Source organism: Rhinopithecus roxellana, chromosome 2 (assembly GCF_007565055.1).
Source record: "Rhinopithecus roxellana isolate Shanxi Qingling chromosome 2, ASM756505v1, whole genome shotgun sequence".
NCBI lineage: Eukaryota > Metazoa > Chordata > Mammalia > Primates > Cercopithecidae > Rhinopithecus > Rhinopithecus roxellana.
The window spans coordinates 183,482,542-183,499,315 of NC_044550.1; the positions used below are offsets into that span (position 1 = coordinate 183,482,542).

At 37.2% G+C, this 16,774-nt stretch overlaps 1 protein-coding gene across 1 annotated transcript in view; it reads left to right on the forward strand.

The window, feature by feature from the left end:
* Window positions 1–13,669, forward strand: part of GC (GC vitamin D binding protein) — a 44,692-nt gene extending 31,023 nt beyond the window's left edge. Inside the window, exons 10-13 of the mRNA XM_010384115.2 lie at window positions 360–457; window positions 2,196–2,328; window positions 8,629–8,683; window positions 13,491–13,669. Coding sequence (XP_010382417.1) covers window positions 360–457; window positions 2,196–2,328; window positions 8,629–8,658 — 261 coding nt within the window. The 3' untranslated portion in view covers window positions 8,659–8,683; window positions 13,491–13,669. The remainder of the gene's footprint in view (window positions 1–359; window positions 458–2,195; window positions 2,329–8,628; window positions 8,684–13,490) is intronic.
* Window positions 13,670–16,774: the final 3,105 nt, after the last annotated feature.

Genomic DNA, 16,774 nt, shown 5'->3' on the forward strand with positions numbered 1-16,774 from the left:
ACATTTTTACATTGTTGGGAAAAAAGCAAGTGAACATCAGTATCTCATGACCCATGAAAATTATACAAAGTTCAAATTTCAGTGTTCATACCTTAACTTCCACTGGGACACAGTCATCCTCATTGTTTCTGCAAAGCTTACAATTGCTTCTGTACAGAGTTGAGTAGTTGCAACAAAGACCATATATGGCCTGCAAACCCTAAAATATTTATTATCCTGCCTTCTGTAGAAAATATTTGCCAATGCTTAGTGTATATAATACTCATACTGATACAATATTTGGAATTTTGATTTAATGGCCAGATGGGACAACATTTCAAGACAAATAATTTTGTTATGCAATTATTGTTTTCTTACAGGGCCCTCTACTAAAGAAGGAACTATCTTCTTTCATTGACAAAGGACAAAAACTATGTGCAGATTATTCAGAAAATACATTTACTGAGTACAAGAAAAAGTAAGAAACTTGTTCTGGCTGTATCCTCCAAATTTATCAGTAATATTTTCTTAGTACTATGAATTGAAAGCATAGCTGAACATTTAAGCTTGTCTTCAGTGAACAACAAAAAAAAGGAGGTTCAATTAGGAGTTTTTTTAAGTAGTCAGAATCTCATACAGTGGAATAATAGACATTGCAGACCCCAAAAGGTGGCAGGGTGGGAGAGAGGTGAAGGATAAGGAACTCCCTATTGGATACAGTGTACACAATTTGGGTGATGGTTACACTAAAAACCTAGACTTCACTATGCAATACATCCATGTAACAAAAATGCCCTTTTACCCCCTAACTCGTTTTATTTTTTAAAAAGTAGTTCGAATCTAACATCTGTATAGGAATAAGCTAAGTTTTTCTGGGGGAAGAATGTCATGTTTATCAAGTGAGCGGCCAATTAAAAGAGCCACAAAAATATAGGTTACAAAATCTATCCGCAGGAACTTGATTCCAAATGGCAAAATGAGCACATAGCTTAGCAATATTCTTACCCCAGAATTTTCTGTAGATATTGCTGTACAAAATTGAGGACCTATAAAACTGCTAAAAGTATTATCTAACTTCATGGCATATTGCCTGGCAAGAAGACCCAAACTTTCAATCAAGCATACTGTCAGCCATCAACAACATATATACCCTATAAATTAGAAATAGAAATGTTAACTACCAATAATGTTATATAATAGTCATTTTTCTCAATTAAGACAAGGAAAAAGCATTTTCTATAAATAGACATTAACAGTAAAATAATAGGCCATAATAAAGAAAGAAGTGGTGCTGGGTTCTTGGGGAAAGTCTCCAGTGAGAAGACCATGACATTTTTCCTAACTTTTCTTAACTTTAGTAAATTTCTCAGATCCTATTCCCTTCCCCTCAACATTTTTTTTTTCATCCTCTGAGTCTCTTCTAGCCTCATTTGCAACCCTCAGCAGCTCAAACCTACTTGTTTCAACAATGCTTTTATGAACTAACTGGTCACCCTTACCCTTTTGTCCCTTCTCAGCATCCATCCTTGCCAAGCCCAACTCTAGATTAGCTTGGGTCTCCTTATCTCCAATTGCCCAACGCTGGGCTGGCAAGCATTTCCTGAAGAAAGTCATAAAACCAAGCTGAGTTGTTCATTATGGGAGTGGAGAGATGCCGAGATCATCGATTGTTCAAATTGAAAGAATCAGGACATATCAAGTCCTATCACCATCCTGAAAGAGAGATGGAGAGTTCATTTTTAGTAGAGCTAAAAATAAAAGCCAAAGTTTCCTTACTCCCATATCAGTGTTTTCCAATATAGTGAGTTGAGAAGTGGGTAAATTGAGGGTGAAATTATATAAATTATGAGAGAAAAGGGGGCATTAAGGTGGTATGAGGTCTTGTAAAGGAAATATTCTTTAAGGAATTTGAAATCTAAAACTGAAGAGAAGGTGAAAGTTAGGAAAAAATAGAAAAGGGACTCTTCCATGTTGAAATAATGAGGAAATGAAAGAAGACTGGAATTCCAATTCAGCAGCGATTTGTATGTTTACTTTTATGACCTCGAAGAGGCATGTGTTTCACTTTCTGATCTCAAATTGACTATTCTATATCACAGGTATAGAATTTTCTTGAGACAGGCAAGTATTTCATCTGAAATGGCTATTATTTTGCCTTAGAAATTTGTATAAAATAAATACATGTAGTAAGACCTTACATTTAAATGGTTTTTCAGACTGGCAGAGCAACTAAGAGCAAAATTGCCCGATGCCACACCCACAGAACTGGCAGAGCTGGTTAACAAGCGCACAAAATTTGCCTCCAACTGCTGTTTCACAAACTCACCTCCTCTTTACTGTGATTCAGAGGTAGGAAAATGTAACCCTCTACTTAATACAGCAGAATCTTTTAAGAACGTATGCACTCAGATCTACTCATTTATTTCCTGTTATTGAGATGTCATTATGTGACAGGCTTTTCCTGGTGTTATTATAACTTGGCTGTCTTTGCAATGAAAGTAAGAAACATAACTGCTTTCATGTTATGCTCATTTAAAAGCAAGCTGAGGCAGCTGTACAACTTAGGAAATTTTATACTTTTTTAAGAAACAAAAAAGTCTATGAATACAGGCAACAAAATATGTGTAGTGTTTTATGAATTGTGAGTTGTAACCTAGTAACATCATTTTTAAATGAAAAAGAGAAGAATAAGAATACAGTGAAAACATCAGAGTTCATTACCTTCACATGGTGAAGGTAAATTGCATTTCATATATCTGTATGTGTGTTTATGTAGATATATACATATGCATATATAGGTAGGTAGATTGATAAAAAGAAATACTTTAGAAAAATGGGGTCATATCATACCTTCTGTTAATATGTCAATTATAAAAATATTGCATTTAATTTTGTTTTAATATGACATAAGAAAAAATGCAACTGAAGAATTTCTAAAGGTCACAAATGTTTCATTACTATAAGAGTTATTTTCTAAAAACTAAAAATTATTTTAAAGAATATTAAAATTTTAGTCTTTTTTTATTACAAATTTCTTTTTTAGACACTATCAGTTGGCTCCAAACTCTGAAAGCTATAGATATTAGAACTCCTATATATCTTCCAGTTTCCCTCCCTACTCCCCCCAATTTTGGATAGTTCTTGGATTCATCTCTCCTTAAATGTCCCTTCTCCTCATCCCGGTCTCCCCTTTTTCTTCCTTCCCCTCCCGCTTCCTGGTTCAGATCCAATATTGTTAACAGTAAAATAACCCCTTCCCCAATCCCCTCCTCCTTTCTCTCTTTCCCCTTCTGTCCCGTAAATGTATTTCCATAGTTGCCAGATCATTTATTTTTTAATTTGTGCAAAACACGAGCAGTTCCGGCCAGACCTTTTTGTTTTCTCTGATAGTATTAACAGATGAATTAGTGTTTATCTAATCACTGCATCTGAGGCCTATTGGTTTTCTCCTATAAACCACAGTGTTATGTTGGTATCTTGTATTCTGCCCATCTTTATATGGACTGAAGGTGTGAGAGAGGCGAGGAGACCTCAGGTAGATTGTGTGGGCCTATTGTTAGTAGACCTGAGCTATGCTTCGACTTCTGAGATTTCAAGTGTCTTGTACTAAGATTTCTTTCACCAAGTCAGTATCTGCCCTATTCTCATGGGGAGGGGTGTGTTTTGCTGGCCTTTTTCAGAAAATGTCAGCCCATATGTTCACATCCTCCATTTTACCTGTTACGCTCCAGCAAGCATTTCATTTTTTTAGAAGAGTCAAAAGACAAAAACAACACTTCATTTCACTTTACTGCTTATTTGGAGACATTAGTAATAACTCCAAGAATTGTGTTGTGTTGCCCACCCTATTTCTCAAATATAGAGGCAGGGTTAGGAATAATTCTATGCCATACCAAATGCTAGTTAGTTTAAATGATTTCATGCCAATTAGAAGCCCTTAAACTCTTGTTTTGCTTGCTTGCTTGCTTGCTTGTTTGTTTGTTTGTTTTGAGATGAAATTTCATTCTGTCACCCAGGCTGGAGTGCAGTGGTGAGATCTCGGCTCACTGCAACCTCCATCTCCTGGGCTCAAGTGATTCTCCTGCCTCAGCCTCCTGAGTAGCTGGGATTATAGGTGCGCACCGCCACGCCCAGCTAATTTTTGTATTTTTAGTAGAGATGGGGTTTCACCATGTTGGCCAGGCTGGTCTGGAACTCCTGCCCTGAAGTGATCTGCCCACCTAAGCCTCCCAAAGTGCTGGGATTACAGGAGTGAGCCACCCACTGCGCCCGGCCAGAAGCCCCTTTCTATAAGTTAAATAATTTAAGAATTTACCTGAAGTTTTGTTCATCTATCAGCTGTGAAAGCAATAAAGCCTAGCTTCTATTAGACTGAATTTAAAAATATCCAAGAACTTAATTTTTAAAAAAGCGGGTCACAGAAGTATAAATGCTCAAAGAAAACTGTAAAGATCATCTAGAGTAATTTCTCACTCAGTTAATTCCTTCCAGAGGTGCATTCAGCCTCCATTTAAATATAGTCAATTTATCTACTCCTAGGAGTCGAAACGGAAATGGTCGATTTCATTGCCAGATAGCTGCATTATGAGAACATCATTCTGTAAATTAAGCTGTGATATTCCCTTTGTAATTTCTCCTGCAATCACCCTGGCTTTCTCTATCAACTAGAAAATGTCTATTCTCTCTTCGCAATAGCAGCTTTTTTATACTTGAAGTGGCTTTTTAAAAATTAAGCTGTGTAAAGTATTTTTTTAAAGTTTTGGGCTATGCATTCCAAATTTCTTAATATTCATATTGTAGTAAAGTTTTATTTGTTTTATTATGTTTTGTTTTGTTTTATTTTATTGTGCAGTGCCTAAGAAAAAAGTCTTAGTTTGACAAATGGAGCTACATCTTTTTCTAATGTCCTCCTTATAGCCTTAGGGATTCTGGTTTCTTTTCTAATTTCCATATTTACACTCTGGTCTGAAACCTATTTGCTAATCTTGTTTGTAACAATTTATAAAGTCAGAATTCCAGATGGCGAGAGTACAGTAGAATAAAAGTCTTTTCTTTAAATTCTACTGACAAATATGCCATCTTAATTGTTCATTAAAATTCAAACTAAGATTCTCAACATAAAAACAGAAAAAGCTGGACTGTCAGAATATTTTGGTCATTGTGGGCACTAAAACATTTTTAGCATAAAATAATTAATTAACCAGAACTGTTCCTTCCTTTCATACCAAGTTGCTTTTGGTAACCTAAATTTAGTATCAATTTAGGTGGCCTTAACCTAGAAAAATAAAATCACCTTACATAGAAGTTGTTTGCTACCAGAAAAATTTGCTCTGAGAGTCTGTTATTATGACAGAAGAAGAAAACAGTCTAAATGTCTTTTAGATTCTATAAGAAATGTCCCTTTTGAAACCCTTCCCTGTGCCTTTGTTATCTGTCTATACAGATATGCACTGTCCTGCCTGACATCATACAAGACAAACTGAGCTTTAAGCACAAATTCATGCTTCCTAAAAGCCCCTGGTTTTTCATTTCTTTGAGTCAGTTTTCAATATATTTTTCATGATAACATATTGCCATTCAAATCACTACAATGATGAGAAGGCAGGTTTATAGCTCTCTCTCTTCTTGCTTTATCGCTAGTAAATTTATAGCAGCTGGGTAGCCTATCTTTCAGTAATTGCTAAAGTAGAGTGAGATGAAAGGAGTTGTTGAGATACTTGTGCACATTTGATTATTCAGAGCACTCAGAGATTAAATCCTCTAGTATTTCAATTAGCCTTCTGATTGCCTTTGTAAACTGATCTCATAGCTAGGTAGGCAAGTTCACCCCTCCTTTCTGACTTCACGTTAGTGCAACATCCATGTGAACAGCATTCTCTTTAATTTCCAATGCCTAATGTGAATGTCCCATTTGTCCTATAATATTTGGATCCTAATTTGTGAGATCTTTTTGTCATGTATTTGCTTGAAAAAATTGTCCTTAAAAGAAATATCCATCTGCTCCTTTCACTTCAAGTCACTTATATCCAGGGATCAGTCTCTACTTGTCATTCCAAATACACTTGGCATAACTACTGGAAGACTGGCAAAAGGGGCTTCTGAACCATACTAATTCAGTGTTTCGTTACATGGAAATTTAGTGTTTTCTCACCCCAATCTTGAAATGACCAGGACATAGAACAACCAATGTCATTTTCTTTTGGCTTTACCGTGGTACTCGTAGAACTGGTTCCTTTGTTTATGCCAAAAAAGGCCCATTTGCCTGCAGAAAAACCTATAGTTACAAAATTAGACTTGCAGTCTTTTTTTCTCTTTCTATCATCATTCAGGCAGAGCATTACTATGCTTCCTTTAAAATGTTTCAACAAACTGCTAGTGAGCATCAGATATGATTTCCCAAAATATTCCAGAAGTCATTATAATATGCTGGAATTGATCAATAAAATCTTGAAAACATAGAGACAAATACAAACAGCCAAGTGGAAGTGGGGCAAAGAGGAGACCGGCAAGTAGAGTGATATACCGTCTACCCCCATGCTCCCCTCTGTCTTTCTTATATCAGGAAAAACTAGTATATTCACTGTAGTTTGTTTTATCTCTTGGTATAACTCGATTTTATAATCCTCAGTGTCGTAACTATCGTTGATTAAGTCACTGCTGTATGTTAAGCAGAAATATTAATAGCCTGGCATATATGTATTTATAGAATAACCCAAAACAGTTCTAGATATTAATTATTATTTTAATTCCCCCTTTTACAGATGGGTTGAATAAAACTTACAGAGGTTATATGATGTTAGGAAAATCTAAGTTTATTCTGTATTAGTCTGTTACTCTTCCTCAATGTCCTTGTCATAGACTTCAGTCCTAACTTAGCTAATCATGACAAAAGCAAAGTATTGATAGAAGACTATTGACTGAAAATCCAAAATTATTGTTAAGTAGCAAAAATGATACTGGGTTGGTAATATCACCCTGAATTCTATCCATCTCACTTCCTTGGACCCTTCCTCCATTAGATATACTCTCTTCTTTTGCATCAACATTTCTACCAGCTCTGTCCAATTTGTATTAAAGTTACTCTTCTTCTTATCTCAAAAAATAATAAATAAGGCACTTTAGATGCCTCCCTAGCTATATTTCTTTACAGCCTCCCTTACAGCCAAGATTCTTGCAAGAATACCATATACTCCAGCTCCTCACACTTATTAACTCCTCAACCCTTTGCAGTCTGGCTTTTGATGGTACCATATGACTATCAACAAAGGCACGCCAACAGTATCCTTCTTGCTAAATCTAATAAACATTTTTCAGTTCTTACCAGGTTTCTCCTTAAAACACTTGATACTGATAAGTATTCCTTTCTTCTTGAACCAATTTACTTAGCATCTGTATTATTATTTTCTACTTTTTGTCTTTCTATGATTCCTATCTTCTTGTTCTATTTCATGTGTCCTCTTCCTCTACCTATCTCTTAAATTTGTTTACAGAGTTTTTTCCTTGCTCTTCATTTCCATGGTACTACATTTTCTCAACTGTTTTCATCAATGCTTATGCTTTTAATCTCCAAATCGCTACCTCCAACCAAGATCTCTCCTTCAGCATCAGGCTTTTTATCCAACTGCCTATAGGACTCTCTTCTCCCCCAGTATCTTGTCCCATAAGAAATTTAAAATCAACACAGCCAAAATATTTTTCCTATAACCTGCTCTATGGTTTTGAGTTTATGAATACTATCATCATTTACCCATTGCCCCCACGATGAAAATTTAGTGACTCTTTATTTCTCCTTCTCTTTTTCCATATGCATCAAATAAAATTCCAAATCTCATCAATTCTAACTCTGCAGCCTCTCTCAATCTCCCACCCACATTCTTCTACATTCTTGGTATTTAGTTTCAGGCCATCTTTCACCTGAATTACAGCCTGTCCATTGGTCTCCCACCTCCAGTCTGCCCACAGTGCCTCACATCCAATCCCATCTCTATACTGAGGTCAAATCAACCTTTTTAAAACACAAAAATGGTTAATACTCTTCTCTAATAGTTCTCATTGCTTTCAAATTAAAGTGCTTTTTTTAAAAACAAAATACAGATATTTTGGACCTTGATTTCTTCTCCAAGTAGTGTCTTGCTGTTATCACTTGTTGTGCCTCCTACTTGGGTTCTCCTGAGCTACTTGCAGTTTTCCAAACACATGAAACTTGCTCTTACCTCAAAGTCTTTGCATGTAATGACTCCACCCACTTGCCCTATTTCTCATCAGGCTTGTCTTGGCTGAATAGTTCATCAGGCTTTAGGGCTCAAGTTAGAAGACATCTCCTCCTCTGAGAATTCTTCCCTGGCACTCAAACTTCTCTGCTGTCCAATAACATTCTGTGTGCACCCAATAATTAGCACTTATTAAACTCTACTGCCATTTTTTCTTGTCTACTTTTCCCAGCAGACTGTAAGCCCTTCAATGGCAGAAATGATGTAAAGCTAAATAAATGTGAAGGGTGGCTAATAAAAACTGCAATGTAACATTGCATCTTGGCAAGAATCCTTTCCTCTAACCAAGGTTTCAAGATTTTGTATACCTTCTGCATGATCTAGTAGGCTACAAATGAAATATTTCATAAGTTATATAACATTATTTTTTCATTATCAGATTGATGCTGAATTGAAGAATATCCTGTAGTCCTGAAGCATGTGTATTAACTTTGGTAAGTATATTTTTTAAATGCAGGACCAAAGAATCCAGCATTGTATGATGTATTTTAAATATCAAAGAATTGGAAGGAGACTTTAATAAATTTATTCTTATCTGCTCAAACTCATTTTACAGATGAGAATATTAAGCACTGAGAAAAGTTAAAGAGCTTACACTTTCACAAGAGCAAACAGTCAACTTCTGATATATTTAAGACTAGAATCCAGGTTTACTGGTCCCCTGCCTTGTGCTTCATCCGTCATAATCTCACATGTAACATAATGACAGCATAAAGAACATTTAAAGGATTCTGCCCGTCTCTACTAAAATATACAAAAAAGCTAGCCGGGCAAGGTGGCGGGTGCCTGTAGTCCCAGCTACTCGGGAGGCTGAGGCAGGAGAATGGCATAAACCCAGGAGGTGGAGCTTGCAGTGAGCTGAGATCCGGCCACTGCACTCCAGCCTGGGTGACAGAGCGAGACTCCGTCTCAAAAAAAAAAAAAAAAAAAAAAAAAAGATTCTGATGCACTTCAATAGGAAGAACTCTGAGTTTAAAGACAGGGTTCATCAAGTCTTAAAAATGACACAGTAAGGACCTTAGGAAGAAAAGAGACCTTCTTATTCAAATTAAAACACTACTGTTGAAATAGTGTTACTTGCTTTTTACAGTTACTGTATTTTCACCTATTAAAAAATGCCAGATGTAGATATTAAGAACATAAAAGAGTTTATTCCCACATAAGTTCACATCTTAAACTGAAGTTGACCTGAACTCTGCACATTTCAACAAAAATATTTTCTCTCCAGATTCAATTGTATTTATGCTAAAGATATTATGCCTGAGACTTTTGATGCAAACTTGTTTGGATCTCAGTTCTTAGCTGAACTGAGGCTTTTTAATGATGTCAATTTTTATTTTGCTGACTTACTGACAACCTGCCCAAAATAATGTGGAAACAAAAGCCTTCCAATCCATTGACTAATAACATTAAATCATTTCACCATATTCAGCTTTGCAACTATTAATTATTTAAGTCTTCTGAAGCAGTAAAAAAGAAAATTAACACTCTGAGAACCAGTACAAGGGGGATGGTCAAGAAAACTCATATTTGAAATCACCCAACCTGGATTAGAATCCCCACTCTATCTGTGAATTTGAGCAAGTTATCTAACCTGTCTAAAGATGAGTTTCCTTTCATGTAAAATGAAATTTTCAATATCTCCCTCACAGTGTTGTTATAATGATTGAGATGGTATATATAAAATATCTAAAAAGTAGTAAAAATGAATATTAGCAGCAATACTAGCAAAGTTGTTGCACTGATGCTCCTACTACTACTGATATGAATCTAAACTAAAAAGCTTTCCTGCCCATATGTTTTTGTGCTTTGGCATACAAATATCATGTCCTAAAGATAAAGTAAGTTCTCTAAATAATTTTCCAAGGAATAAAAATCAAAATGCAAGTTACTTGAAGTGTAACAATTCTAGAGTTAAAATAATTTCTGATCTCTGTTGCTGCTAAATTATTACATCTTCCCACCATTTGAATGAATCTACTTTCTCTTTATCTCAATCCACATGTAATAATCTCCAAAGAGTTAAAATCGCAATATGCAACAGTGACCTCATCTCTCATCCTTCAAGATTTATTAAGCTTTGATTAAAAGTCAGGGTTTTTTTTTTTTTTTTTTTTTTTTTTTTTTTTTTTTTTTTTTTTTTTTTTGAGACGGAGTCTCTCTCTGTCGCCCGGGCTGGAGTGCAGTGGCCGGATCTCAGCTCACTGCAAGCTCTGCCTCCCGGGTTCACGCCATTCTCCTGCCTCAGCCTCCAGAGTAGCTGGGACTACAGGCGCCTGCCACCTCGCCCGGCTAGTTTTTTGTATTTTTTAGTAGAGACGGGGTTTCACCATGTTAGCCAGGATGGTCTCGATCTCCTGACCTCGTGATCCGCCCGTCTTGGCCTCCCAAAGTGCTGGGATTACAGGCTTGAGCCACCGTGCCCGGCCAACAAAAGTCAGGGTTATTTGGAAAGCTATATCACTTTGATTTTGAATATGTTTTTCACTGGACTGTGTTCAGAACTCAGAACTCAGAGTGCATTCAGAACTCAGAGTGCATTTCCTTAGTGTTGTATGTTTTCAGGCTTTGGGAAAACTAATTAAAATAGGAGAAGATATCCTAAGATAAGTAAGGAAGAAGTAATAATTTGATGGATTTCAAGAGATTTCTTTTCAGAACAAATTTCAGAAGTATTTTTAATGCTAACTAAATCAAGAGATAAACTCAGTTTGTCAGTGACAAATTAATGAAGTTTCTAATATATCGATTCTTCTGATTCATGGTCATTATCTTCATCTGATAAGATGAAGAAATGAAATTTCTCCTCCTGTTAGTCTACATTTTTCTCTGGCCTTTAATTAATCCTTTGATTTCTGTGCTGCTCAATTGTTTGGCTACCCAAATACATTTTGATCATCGGGATGGATTATTCACATATTCACATATTCTTTCCTAAAATTATTCACATATTCCCTCCATGGATTTTGGTAACATACATTGACTGTTTGGAGCTCAATTTTATCCACTTCTTGTTTATCACCATTGCGTTCTGCAATGATGAAGGCCTACCAAGTTTCAATTATTTCGGGAATAGTTACATGGCTTTGAAAATGCAAATTATAGCTTGTTCACAAGGTTATAGGCCTGAGGTACTTGATATTCAGAAATAATGGGACCACAACTTTATCACTTATCTTAGGTTTCCAGAACACAACCAACTCATTGCAGTTCCTGGGTTCCAGGGAGAATTTTGTAGCTGTATTGCACAACTGTGAAGTCATTCAACTATCAGCAGCATTACCCCCCAAATGACACAATCCTAGTCATGAGCTGCTCTAAATCCATGTCTTAACGTAATGATTTCAGAGTAAGTGCTGAGTACTTTCCCTCAGATAGATCAGTCTTTTCATCATATATTAAACTATTCAAGTAGAAAATATCCATTTTCTTCAATGATTTTTCCCTTGCTATAACAGGCGATCCGCAGAAGTGGCACATTGTTTAGAGTGAAACAGTTCCTAAAACCTACGTGTTTCATTTCCATTTAAGCCTACCCATCTCTAGTTAGGGATTTGAATCACTCATAGAAGTTGAAGCCTTTTGTCTCAAGGTATTCTAATCCCTAGTAATACCTATGATTCATGTCTTCCGGTCAACAGTTTCACACTATTTCACTCTCAATTAGAGTCTTATTAAAAACTTCAATTCTCATCTTGACAGTTATTGGTCTCCTTGCTCAATCTTTTTCTTCAAGCCTTCAAGCTCCAAATTGATTGTGGCCACACTTGCATGCACTTTTGGAGACAGAATCTCTGTCTCTCTTCCCCCGCCCCCGCCGCCCCCAAAATGGAGTCTCACTCTGTTGCCCAGTCTGGAGTGCAGTGGCATGATCTCAGCTCACTGCAAGGTACCCCTCCTGGGTTCACGCCATTCTCCTGCCTCAGTCTCCCGAGCAGCTGGGACTTATAGGCGCCCACCACCACACCTGGCTAATTTTTTCTATTTTTAGTAGAGACGGAGTTTCGCTGCATTAGCCAGGATGATCTTGATCTCCTGACCTCATGATTCGCCCACCTTGGCTTCCCAAAGTGCTGGGATTACACGTGTGAGCCACCATGCCCGGCAAATCTCTGTCTCTTAATAAATCTCACAAAGCCTGGTATTTTTTGTTGTTAGCTTTGGAAGCAAGTAATAGTCCCTCTGGGTTTCCAAAAACATAAATGAGTTGGTACACAATGTAGAATCAGATTGGGTGAAAATACTTTAGATACCAGAATCACACCCAGCACAGAGAGTTGCTCACACTATGAGAGAAACAGAGGCTGTGAGGGAACAGATTTGTGTCTCTCATTGCATCCTCACTCCAAAGTATAAACTCATTGAAGACATTGAAATATGGAATTTTTTATACTGTGCAGATAGAACTATGACATAACTATATTATATTGTCTTGGAAGAGGGAAAAAATTAAGGGAGACTATTTGGCCCTAATACAAAGTAGAAGATTATTTGATAAAAATTCACGCTCAGTGTTTTGCTAAAATTAAAACTACTGAACTATTGTCTCAATTCCATGATTGGGGGACTCATTATGCCACTGGTTGACAGCTTTGCCCTGGTCATAATTGTTATTACCATAGAGCAGAAAGTCGCATTCATCACCAGTTAAAAATGTAATTAAAAAACACTGCACAGGCCGGGCGCGGTGGCTCACGCCTGTAATCCCAGCACTTTGGGAGGCTGAGGAGGGTGGATCACAAGAGCAGGAGTTCGAGACCAGTCTGGCCAATATGGTGAAACCCTGTCTCTACTAAAAATACAAAACTAAGCCAGGCGGGTGGTGGCGCCTGTAGTCCCAGCTACTCGGGAGGCTGAGGCAGGAGAATGGCGTGAACTAGGGAGGCAGAGCTTGCAGTGAGCTGAGATCGTGCCACTGCACTCCAGTCTGGGTGACAGGGCAAGACTCTGTCTCAAAAAAAAGAAAAAAAGAAAAAAAAAGAAATGCTGCAAAATATGCAATGTGCCCTGGTGTATGACATATAAAACCATCACGATTGGTATTGGGACTGTCTTACATTTTTTTCTTATTCTGGACCTATGAGATGGGCCATAGTGGATATATGGGTCATCCTAGACAGAGTCATTTTTGGCATAAATATTAAAGTAGCATGAGGTTATATGGGTCTGTTGAGCAATATTATGGTTGTTGCCCATTAGCTCTGTTTTTCTAACATAAAATTCATTTCATTATTCTCATAGACCTAGAGTTGGAGCCACCCAGGGGAATGACCTATGATGACCTAACCTAAGCAAAACCACTGAGGTTCTGGGAAGACAACTAGGATACTTTCTACTTTTTCTAGCTACAATGTCTTCATACAATGATAAGTATGATGATTTGCTATCAAAATAAATTGAAATATAATGCAAACCATAAATATAACTGAGAATTATGTGGCTCTGCACAATGTTGATCTTCAGAACTATTCCTGTGTCTTTCACAAAAATGCTGTAGTAGGCAGTCTCATAAGGCCTGTTTTTGTCTAGATCTCTGCTGTTTCCTTCTAAAAGACTCAACATTGAGCATGCACTTTATAATTCCCAATACGCTAAACTCCATTCCCTGATTGATTCTCAGGCTTAGTAGGCACCACTAAGAAAAAGTTAGACTGGGCACAGAGACTCACGCCTGTAATCCCAGCACTTTGAAAGGCCGAGGCGGGCAGATCACAAGATTAGGAGTTCGAGAGCAGCCTGGCCAATATGGTGAAATCCTGTCTCTACTAAAATTACAAAAATTATCCAGATGTAGTGGTATGTGCCTGTAGTCCCAGCTACTCGGGAGGCTGAGGCAGGATAATTGCTTGAACCTGGGAGGTGGAGGTTATAGTGAGGGAGATGACATTACTGCACTCCAGCCTAGGCAACAGAGCAAGACTGTCTGAAAAAAAGAAAAGAAAAAGTTACACAGTCTTCCACCATAAAGCCTAGAATGTCTCACTTTTTAAAAACTAACAGCCGAAAACCAACAATAGTAACAAAAATACTCCTGAAACTACCTTCTTGCTTCCAGCTACAAGTTGCTTGGAATTAATTAAGTAGTATCTGTTTTGCAAAAAGAAAATCTTTATAGCTTGAACAAGTTTACTTTTACAAAAAGCTCCTGAGAGAAATTTATAGAGACAAAGTTCTAAAAACATGATTTTTCTGCTTAATTCAATATGTCACATATAAAAATATATACAACATTCTATGTGCCCTCTTTGCCCAGGGAAAATGAAAGTGTTCTCTCTATTCTGCTTTAAAGGAAAGTTCATAATTTCAGAATAAATACCTCTTGGAAACTACTAAAAACCATGCAGCCTTCTATTTGTAGAGTTAATTGCATCAGGGAATTTGAATTCACCTCATGTTAGATGTAGAGTTATACAATAGATGAAGCAATTTTATGGCATATATAATTTGAGTCAAATTAACTAACATACCTGTCACTCCTCAAAATTCTAAGTCCCATGAAGGAGGATTTCATTAAGTGAGCCAAGGTCAAGTGACCATGCCTGTAGCTGCCAGGAACTGGGAAATAAAATGCCTGCCTCTTGCAGCTTCTATGTAGAAAGTGCAGCCCTACCTTTCACAAAGATTTCAAAATGAGAAATAAAACTCAAACAGAAGTTCTCTGGATGACAGAAAGTCAAAAAGCAACAAACTATCTGCTAATATTTAGGTAGTATTTTACGTTTTTAAAAAAATTCTCTTTCGAATATTACCTTACTGAAGCTTCAAGCAACTCTGAGAAGTAGGTATCATTGCACTGACAAGATACAAGGAGACTGAGACTCCAAAATTGTGAATCAGTGTCTCTAGGTCACAGAGTTAGCAAAGAGCAAAACAAGGCCTTAGTTTTCAATTGCAGTATGGAAAGCAATTTCAATTGCAGTATGTCCATGGAAGGCAAATGGACATACCTGATGAATGTGTTCCCTGATCAAATTAGTTTTACCATCAGTATAGCATATCTCTTCTTTGAAGAGTCACAGAGTACTGTATATAATTCAGTGCTTCCAGATTTATTTGCTAACCCCTTTTCCTTTGACTATTTCCCAGAATTATTCTCTATAAAATTAATTTTGGAAAATTCTTTTCTTATTTGAGAAGTTACATTTATAAATCATTCATTAACTACTGCAAACTGGTCCATTTTGGTAAAGTATTTTCATGCTTGACATGATAGAACTGGGTGTTTTTCTGTCGCAAAGTAGTCAATAAATATACTATTTACTGAAGTAGGGTTTTCATAGTTCCTATGGATATATTTTCCAGCACACTCTAAACACATTTCACAATTTTTTCTTATATTAAGAATCGCTGACAGAAATATTGTAATTTTAGTAAAAGAGTTTTAATGTTAGATCTTATATGCATAATGATGTCATTTGTTCCATTTCCTAGGAAGCAGAGCTCTGTTGATAATATATTGCCAAATTTTATGCCTGCTTCCTACGTGCTGCTCAGCATTAAAGAGATGCTTTTGAATTTCCATCTACTGTCAACCATAGCTGATCTCACTAGCTAATTTCTTTTACATAAGAAGTCCTCAATTTTTTACACCTTACATATCACCTTCATGCAAACACCTGGGTCCTCACCATGATTGAAAACAAACAAACACACACGCTGTAATTTTGTTTTAGTCCGTTTTCACACTGCTGAACAAGACATACCCAAGATGGGGCAAATTACAAAGGAAAGAGGTTTAACGGAGAACTCAGTTCCACGTGGCTGGGGAGGCCTCACAATCATGGCAGGAGGCAAACAGGAGCAACTCACATCTTATGTGGATGGCAGCAGGCAAAGAGAGCGTGTGCAGGAAAACTGTCCTATGTAATAACCATCACATCTCATGAGAAAGAGAGCTTGTGCAGGAAAATTCTCCTGTATAATAACCATCACATCTTGTGAGACGTACCCACTATCATGAGAACAGCACAGGAAAGACTTGCCCCCAAGATTCAATTACCTCCCACTGGGTCCCTCCCACAACATGTGGGAATTCAAGATGAGATTTGGGTGGGGACACAGAGCTGAACCAGATCATTCCACCCCTGGGCTCTCCCAAAACTCATGTCCTCACATTTCAAAATGGATCATGCCTTCCCAACAGTCCCCCAAATGTTAACTCATTTTAGCATTAACTCAAAAGTCCACAGTCCAAATTCTCATCCAAGACAAGGCAAGTCTCTTCTGCCTGTGAGCCTTTAAAATCAAAAGCAAGTTAGCTACTTCCTAGAAACAATGCAGGTACAGGCATTGAATAAATACAGCCACTCCAAATGGGAGACATTGGCCAAAACAAACAGGCTGCAGTGATCCAAAATCCAATGGGGCAGTCAAATCTTAAAGCTCCAAAATGATCTCCTTTGACTCCATGTCTCACATCCAGGTCACACTGATACAAGAGGTGGTTTCCCATGGTCTTGAGCAGTTTCGGCCCTGTGGCTTGGCAGGGTGTGACCTCCCTCTTGACTGCTTTCATAGGCTTGTGT